Here is an 8,538-nt window from a genome sequence, read left to right as displayed (position 1 = left end):
CGTTTAAATGTGTTTAATGAGCCATATTTCGTGTGCTTGCGTGAGGGCTAATGGTCCGATTTTTTTGTTTACTGTAGGCTTGTAAGGTGCGCTCCCTCCAGCTACGCTAGAAAAGTATTTTCCCAGGTCACTTCACAATGTATCATAGTTTGTGAAGCTGAATCTTAATGTTTTTTTGTTTGTTTGTTTTTGTTTTCAAATAGAATAGGACTGGGATTTAAGCCTCAGGTGGCCTTTTAAAGCTGTTACCTGTTTCTACCCAGTTCCACTGTTTCTTAATTTTGCCCAATATTTTCAACTGTTAAAGTTTCCTCGTGCTCTTCATATATGACTATCATCACCTCATTTTGTTACCTTTTTGGATACACACTTGGCTCTAAGAGACAAAAGCAATTTTTCTCCTGAGTTTTCTCAGGTAGGTGAGCCATCTGGGCCTTACCTTCTTTCCCCTATACTTGGATTTGTTCTGCCAAGGAGGTGTATATCCCAACAACTGGCTCCTTCTATAGCTTTTTGGAAACTTGAGAATTGATTCAGAAAAGAACAGTTCTGATGGGACCAGAAGCCTCTGCCTACAATTAACTTAGCTCGTTTAGTGTCTGCTAGGTGTTGGGACAACTTGATGCTGCCTCTTCCAAGCTTCAAATACAGTTCTCTCCCTACTCTTTCAAGAATTTTCCCATCATAATAGAGCTGAGGCCAGGTGTCTAGGTTCAACCCCCAGAGCTGCCAGTTACTAGCCAAATAACTTCTGTTAAGTCACTTTATCTCTCTGGACCTCAGCTTGTACAGCTGTAAAATGTAGCAAACAATTTAAAGCTATAGAGCATACTTAAGATTACTTCCTGCAATTTAGTAAATACTTAAAGAGTATTAGCTCTTATTGTTATACTACCACCCCCCTTAGGCATGGAGGTGGGGGGGGGTTCCCCCTTGATCTTCTGAAAGTTTTGTGATTAGAACAGCAGAAAGTACTTGGTTAGAATATTTTCTTGTTAAGATCTCCTTTTCTTTAGTTCTCAATTTGCATTGTTCTAGAAGAGGTATGTAGCAATATCTGTGTCTATGTGAAGGAGTTCAAAAATAGCAAAAGGGCTACATAGCAAATATTTCAGGCATTGTAGGCCACATATGGCCTCCATCATACATTTTTTTTTTTTTTACAATCCTTTAAAAATGTAAAGACAATTCTTAACGTGAAGGCCATGAAAAAACAGTCCACAGCCAGAGTTTACCAATCCCTCCAGGAGCTCCTGGAGAGGAGATGGAGTGTATTTGCCACTTTAAATTTTCCTGCACAGCTTCTCACTGGCAAGAACTAAGTGACTTGATTTCCATTGAAGATCTGGCACAAAATCTTGTAAATCCCCCTCCCCCCAGCAAATAGCTAACTTCACCCACCATTCCAGCCTCATGGTCATTGCCTCACTTATGTTTTCTGGAATTCTGAACCCCTGTAACCTTCAGTCCCTCAACACCCAGTCCAACCTTCTCACAGTCAGTAGCTAGTTATTCTTTTAAAATATAGATCTCTCTGTGCTTGAAAGTAAATAAATACCCATATTGATGTATCCTGGCTATTTACACTGTTAGAAGAGAGTATTTCTGATGGCACAACTCGTTAAATGTTGATGGGGATTTGAGTGGAAGCACCGGGAAGAACACTTTGAAAAGCTGACAGGGTCTCAGTTCATCCAAACAGATCATTTGAGAACTACTGGGAGCCCTTGAGTAATTTTCAGAAGGATTGAGAGTTTTTGTCTAAAGCAAATTATTTGTGCTAAGTACTTTTCATCCCCATTTTAATGGATTTGCCCAGGAACTAAATAGAGAAAGCACCTCAATCAGAAAACATACCAAATTTAAGTTTGAATTTGAAATCCGGGTGATTGGATTCTGAAGTCAAAGCGATTTCTACATTACTCCTACTGCAATGTGGAACTGACAACTGAACTTTTCCAACTTACCAAGTCTCATTCTGTAAAGACATCAGCACATGGAAACTCCTAGGAGGCAGAACCGGTTTTTGAAGTAAGGTCTATGTGTTTAATTCGGGGCAGTATGCAACCAGCCGCCCTGTCTGTGTTACTTCCTACAAGTAGAAACAAAGTTTACGCCCAAACCACAGAACTTAGTATCCTTTCTCTTGCAGAAATCAAAGGCCGAACCTAGGGATAAATCCTTTTAAATAACGTTCACTCGATACTTAGTAGACATTTATTGCAACGTGCAACTAACTAGCAAGATGCCCTCAAGTCTGAGGATTCTTATGAAGAGCTGAGAGATTTTTAAAGGTATCTTTCATCAATGGTGCGTGATTCATGAAAACACAAACAAGCATATGAACCTGAAGGCTGTTTTCCTCCTTTGGAGCTTCAAAACGCCAAAGTCTGTACTGTCGTTTTTATCATTTATTCAAATTTTGGAGACTAACAAACACAATTTGGGAGTCGAACCGCGAGAGGCGGCGGCCTGAGGGCGGTGGATTGGACGCTCCACCAATCACAGGGCAGCGCCGGCTTATATAAGCCCCGGGCCCGAGCAAAGCAACATTGCAAAACTTGCTCTTAGAACTTTTCAATCTCCTTTTCTAACATCTTCTCTTATCGCCATGTCGGAAACCGCTCCAGCTGAGACGGCCACCCCGGCTCCAGTAGAGAAATCCCCCGCCAAAAAGAAAAGTAAGAAGTCTGCCGGCGCAGGCGCAGCTAAGCGCAAGGCGACCGGGCCCCCAGTCTCCGAGCTGATCACTAAGGCTGTGGCCGCTTCCAAAGAGCGCAATGGCCTCTCTTTGGCCGCTCTGAAGAAAGCGCTAGCGGCTGGTGGCTACGACGTGGAGAAGAACAACAGCCGCATTAAACTTGGCCTCAAGAGCCTGGTGAGCAAGGGCACCCTGGTGCAGACCAAGGGCACCGGCGCCTCGGGCTCCTTCAAGCTCAACAAGAAGGCGGCCTCCGGGGAAGCCAAGCCCAAAGCCAAGAAGGTGGGCGCAGCAAAAGCGAAGAAGCCCGCTGGGGCCACTCCTAAGAAGCCCAAGAAGGCTGCAGGAGCGAAGAAGGCAGTGAAGAAGACGCCGAAGAAAGCCAAGAAGCCCGCGGCGGCTGGCGTTAAGAAAGTGGCCAAGAGCCCTAAGAAGGCAAAATCCGCGGCGAAACCCAAGAAGTCGGCAAAGAGTCCCGCCAAGCCCAAGGCAGTGAAGCCGAAAGCGGCCAAACCCAAAGCCGCCAAGCCGAAGGCAGCAAAGCCCAAAGCTGCGAAGGCGAAGAAGGCGGCTCCCAAAAAGAAGTAGGAAGTTGGCGTGTTCCATAGCAACAAAGCCCCAAAGGCTCTTTTCAGAGCCACCCAGAGACCTCTAAAAAAGACAAGCTGTGCACTGAGAAGCCTAACTATATACCTCATCTCCCGCTATTGCAATACTGGTAGGTTTTTTACTTGAATATAGTCTCCAGCTGCCTCACTCCGGTTTTGGGAGCTTTGTGTGATTCCCTGCAGTCATCATCATTAGTTTTGTTTGTTGGCGGGTGTGAATTTAAGAACCGTAGTGGCATAAGTGAAAGTGAATTGCCCAGCTCTTTCACAGAGACAGTAGGTGGCTCTGAAAAGAGCCTTTGGTTTCTTAGGAAGACGTCTTCCTACTTGCCCTTGGCCTTATGGTGACTCTCGGTCTTCTTGGGCAGCAGCACGGCCTGGATGTTGGGCAGGACGCCGCCCTGAGCGATGGTGACTTTACCCAGCAGTTTGTTGAGCTCCTCGTCGTTGCGGATGGCCAGCTGCAGGTGGCGCGGGATGATGCGCGTCTTCTTGTTGTCGCGGGCCGCGTTGCCCGCCAGCTCCAGGATCTCGGCGGTCAGATACTCCAGCACCGCCGCCAGGTACACCGGCGCGCCGGCTCCGACCCGCTCGGCGTAGTTGCCCTTGCGGAGCAGGCGGTGCACACGGCCCACGGGGAATTGGAGTCCTGCCCGAGAAGAGCGGGTCTTGGCCTTAGCCCGAGCTTTGCCGCCTTGTTTCCCGCGTCCAGACATGATAACCTAACCACAGAAATGAATGGGGTAAAGCGAGTTAGCCAGAGCAACACTACTTATAGTCTCATTACTGGGCGCGAAAGTGAAAATGTGCCATTGGCCAAAACTATACTTTCTTTTACTTAGACCAATGGAACTACCAATTTTAAATACACTTCTTGTGATTGGACAAAGGTTGTGTGTGACGTCATCTAGAACCCCCACCAATCAGACTAAAGAGTTAACTAATCACCTTATTTGCATACGTAGCTGTACATAGGCAGTGAACCTACGCCTGTCGTCTTCTTTCTTCTCGATTTTTTCTACTCTTATTTAATTTCTGCCATGCCAGATCCTGCGAAATCCGCTCCTGCCCCGAAGAAGGGCTCCAAGAAGGCGGTGACCAAGGCGCAGAAGAAGGACGGCAAGAAGCGCAAGCGCAGCCGCAAGGAGAGCTACTCCGTGTACGTGTACAAGGTGCTGAAGCAGGTCCACCCCGACACCGGCATCTCGTCCAAGGCCATGGGCATCATGAACTCCTTCGTGAACGACATCTTCGAGCGCATCGCGGGGGAGGCGTCGCGGCTGGCGCATTACAACAAGCGCTCGACCATCACCTCCAGGGAGATCCAGACGGCCGTGCGCCTGCTGCTGCCCGGGGAGCTGGCCAAGCACGCCGTGTCCGAGGGCACCAAGGCCGTCACCAAGTACACCAGCGCCAAGTGAGCCAGCCCGCAGCTGCCCACACCCCAAAGGCTCTTTTCAGAGCCATCCACGGTTTCCAAAGAGATCTGGCACTCATTTTGTCTCTCCTTTAGAGACAATCAAAGGCAGTGTCAATCTGCAACCTTCGGTAAATGCTTAATTTATGCAAAACATACATTGTGGCCTTCTGGTGTTTTATTTATTTTTATTTTTTTATTTTTATTTTTTGACCGGTAAGGGGATCTTAACCTTTGACTTCGTGTTGTCAGCACCACGCTCGCCCAGTGAGCTAACCGGCCATTCCTATATGGGATCTGATCCCGTGGCCTTGGTGTTATCAGCACCACACTCTCTCCAGTGAGCCACGGGCCGGCCCACCTTCTGGTGTTTTAAATATTTATCTGCTGCGAAGTTTGTTACAAACGTCAAGATCCCAAGATAGCAGTTTTATTGTGCTTATTTCATTTAAATCCATACTTTCTAGTGAAACACAAAATACAGCTTTATTAGAAATTGCAATGAAAAGCATAACAGCAAACCCAAATTTATATCCCATGTTTTCCTTAAATAGATAATGTTATTTGAAGGCAAGTTGCTGCTTATCAATTTTTCAGACTCAATTTTAACACTGAGAATCACCTGTTGAGTAAATTAGTGGCTAAAAAACTTCAAATGCCCTTTAATATAAAAATGTATCATCATCATCTTTTTTTTTTTTTCCAAAGATGACTGGTAAGGGGATCTTAACCCTTGACTTGGTATTGTCAGCACCACACTCTCCAAGTGAGCAACCGGCCATCCCTATATAGGGATCCAAACCCGTGGCCTTGTTGTTATCAGCACCACACTCCCGAGTGAGCCACGGGCCGGCCCTAAAATATATCATCTAATGAAACGTTTTACATGTTTCTAATGGACATTTTACAGGTTACACCACCATTTTTAGGATCCCAAGTAGGTCCTATTCTCTTTAGATTGTTTTTTTTCTTAATACAAATGCTGGGAAAATGATATCTTGCTACCTTTCACTCTAGGCTTAATTTGTACAAAATGACCTAGTTGCATTGAGTTAAAGATGGAGAAAGGAAAAGAGTTAATCAAATTAAATCACCTCTTCCCACCAGTTAGAAGTGATCCTCACTCACTAATCCAGATGTTACATGGAAGTTTGAATTTTTCTACCAGTTCCTTTGTGCATCAATCTAGGTAGACCAAAGGTGCGCCACACTCCTCCCCATCTCCACACATTTCCTATGAATTCCTCTAATGTAAGATGTAACTTGACTTTGCTTCATGTTCTTCACTCACCTTTTAATGTTTCTCCCCTTTAAGGGTTGACATTTGTGTTTACCATTATTTTCACGTGGTCAAAATTTTTCTTGATTAAAAGAGTTTTGAATGTAGGTCAGTTTCTTTTATGAATCAGCTCCAGGTTTCACTCACTCTATTTCTCCTTACTGTTTTTGTTTGTTTTGTTTTCGTTTTGTTTTCCTGTAACATGAGGGAAATTCTGACCAAAAGGGCAATGTTTTTGAAACCTGAAGGAGAGAGAAATAGGAAGGCATTTTCTCCAGGAGGGAAGTGCAGTCTCCCAGTGATTAGGCCGGCACAGCCATTTTGCCTCTGCAGGGATCAATATAGAAATATCAATCCCAAGCATCTACAGACCATCCGATATTAAGACTCTAACCCCAGCCCCTTTATTGTTTTCTTAGGTAGTATTCAATTTTTTCCTATTAGACAAGAGGCCTTAGATGGTCCTGTGGGAATAAAAAGCACAAGATATGGTCTGAATTTATGAGCTCAGGGAGCAAAGCAGAGAGTTAAGGAACTAAGTCTGCAAATAAAGACAGTGATTGTCTTCCCTCCAGCCTTGTAAAGCTGGCTGGAAAGAGTTGCCGAATTGTTGTGGGGCTTAATATCAGTACATTTCTTTACCAGGTCAACCAACATTGTCGAATATGAAATTGGTACTGTTACTGATGCAGTGAAGAAATGGACTAATATTAGGATTACAAATGTACAATTATTTCCTGAAATGTACCTTAGAGCTGTTCTCTATTGCTATAAAGTCCCCACTCACAAACCATCCAAATCCCATCTGTCGTTCAAAGCAAATCCCAAGCTTTACCTCCTCTGAAACCTGCCCTGATTATTCCAACTTGCACTGTTTTCCCGTTTGAAGCTTCTCCAATTTTTTCCTTCCTGTTTCAACCTCTCCCACACACATACACCCTGCCTATGTGCAAGCTCTCCCTGTCTTTCCCACACAGTCAGCTCCTTTAGACCCAAAATCTCAGAAGTGTTAGTTGCTTCTAAACGGTCTTTTAGTATTTTGTATTTTTATACAATAAAATATTTTATCCATTATTATTTTAATCCATTTAATATTTAATATTTGTAATCCATTTTTAACCAACATTACCTGTCTCTTCTATTATGGTTAGCTATGGGACCTAAACTGGTACAGAGCTTTGAAATCAGAACACCAATTCCTAAAACATTTGGCCACTTCAAGGGGTCAAGATTTTGGCTTTTCTGAAACTCAGTTTCCATATTTGTAAATTGGAGATAACAGCAATTCATAGTCACATGGCTTGGGAGAGTCAGTGAGGATGCTTTGTCAATTATGAATTATTACACAGACATTTTTATTTATTTGGTATTTGAAAGGCTTAGGACACCCTCACCTACCTATCAAATTGAGCCTTCAGCCCATACAGTGTTGTACATAGTTGTTTTTCAGTTCTTTTTTTTTTTTTTTTGAGTAGATATTTGCTGAGCACATGTCATGTGTCAGAGTATTTCTACTAGGTACCAGAAATACAGCAGTGAATTAAACAGACAAAAAGTCATGCACTCACAGAGTTTATTTTCTAATGGGGAAAAAACAGACAAATACATAAAAAAAAGAAACTGTATCAGATAATATTAAATGTTTGGAAAGAAAACAAAGTAGAATAGAAAGGAAGTTTCTTTGTATTTTCAATTTTAAATAATATAATCAGAATGCTCATCAAAAAGGTGGAATTTAAACAAAAATGAAGAGATGAGAGAGTGGGCCTTTGGGGAAATTATCATAGGCAGAAGAAAGAATGAATGAGTAAAGAGGGTGTTTCTTGGGGAGGAGAGATACCTGGTATTAGTAAGGGAACTGCAAGGTGGTCAATGTGGCTGAAACTGAGGGAGCAAGAAGGAAAGTAGCTTCCTTCTTGTAACACGAAGTAACAGACATATGGAGAGAGCTTTCTAAAACACGCAGGTTCTTATATGACACTATAATGGCTTTGGGTTGCATTGTCATATACTTCAAATTCTTAGTAGCTGCAAAAAGCTACGGGTTTTGGGTGACTAGTTGTGACTCATCTCAATCCCTGATCCTGGACTTCAAAGGGACTCTTTGTGCAAGGCACTCCTTGTGTGTCATTTTGGTTTTTTTGCTGATAACTTCCAGAGAGGATAGAGGGAAGAATTCCCAGGGTGATTCAAGGCATTAGGAACCCTGAAGAAGCGCCAGACCCTTCGCTACATATATGGGAACACCAGGCCTTACATTCCCAACAGTTGCCTTTTTCTAGAATGCAGTAATCCACGTCGTCCTGAACTGAGCAAATGCTTGTGGAGGAGTCACTAATTATGAAACTGCTTCTAGTTAGGGGTACCAGGCACCACACAAACAAGGGCCTCTGACAAATAAGACTGTATTTTAAACATGAAAAGCCATGCCCACCATTTGATACTCCTTAATTTTAAGTTTTCTGCCACTTGTTTAAATTCATACCTTATTTCCACCTTTGTCTCAAGCCAAGAGAATAAAATCTCTCACATG

At 43.5% G+C, this 8,538-nt stretch overlaps 4 protein-coding genes across 4 annotated transcripts in view; 3 read left to right on the top strand and 1 right to left on the bottom strand.

Annotated features, from left to right (window-relative positions):
• Window positions 1-8,538, top strand: part of LOC134377893 (zinc finger protein 184) — a 944,311-nt gene that overhangs the window by 501,395 nt on the left and 434,378 nt on the right. The gene's annotated exons all lie outside the window — the stretch shown is intronic.
• On the top strand, window positions 2,577-3,532 carry H1-5 (H1.5 linker histone, cluster member). Its single transcript, XM_063096733.1, has one exon. The coding sequence runs from the start codon at window positions 2,612-2,614 to the stop codon at window positions 3,287-3,289; it is 678 nt and encodes a 225-aa protein (XP_062952803.1). The 5' UTR covers window positions 2,577-2,611; the 3' UTR covers window positions 3,290-3,532.
• Window positions 3,633-4,025, bottom strand: LOC134377938 (histone H2A type 1). Its single transcript, XM_063096758.1, has one exon. The coding sequence runs from the start codon at window positions 4,023-4,025 to the stop codon at window positions 3,633-3,635; it is 393 nt and encodes a 130-aa protein (XP_062952828.1).
• On the top strand, window positions 4,350-4,794 carry LOC134377946 (histone H2B type 1-H-like). The gene has a single exon (XM_063096768.1). The coding sequence runs from the start codon at window positions 4,350-4,352 to the stop codon at window positions 4,728-4,730; it is 381 nt and encodes a 126-aa protein (XP_062952838.1). The 3' UTR covers window positions 4,731-4,794.

This window comes from Cynocephalus volans, chromosome 5, assembly GCF_027409185.1.
Source record: "Cynocephalus volans isolate mCynVol1 chromosome 5, mCynVol1.pri, whole genome shotgun sequence".
Taxonomy (NCBI): Eukaryota; Metazoa; Chordata; class Mammalia; order Dermoptera; family Cynocephalidae; genus Cynocephalus; species Cynocephalus volans.
This window is presented reverse-complemented; position numbering and strand designations above follow the sequence as displayed.

Coding starts and splice junctions, on each gene's coding strand:
- H1-5 (XM_063096733.1), top strand. CDS start 2,612: ATGTCGGAAACCGCTCCAGCTGAGACGGCCACCCCGGCTCCAGTAGAG.
- LOC134377946 (XM_063096768.1), top strand. CDS start 4,350: ATGCCAGATCCTGCGAAATCCGCTCCTGCCCCGAAGAAGGGCTCCAAG.
- LOC134377938 (XM_063096758.1), bottom strand. CDS start 4,025: ATGTCTGGACGCGGGAAACAAGGCGGCAAAGCTCGGGCTAAGGCCAAG.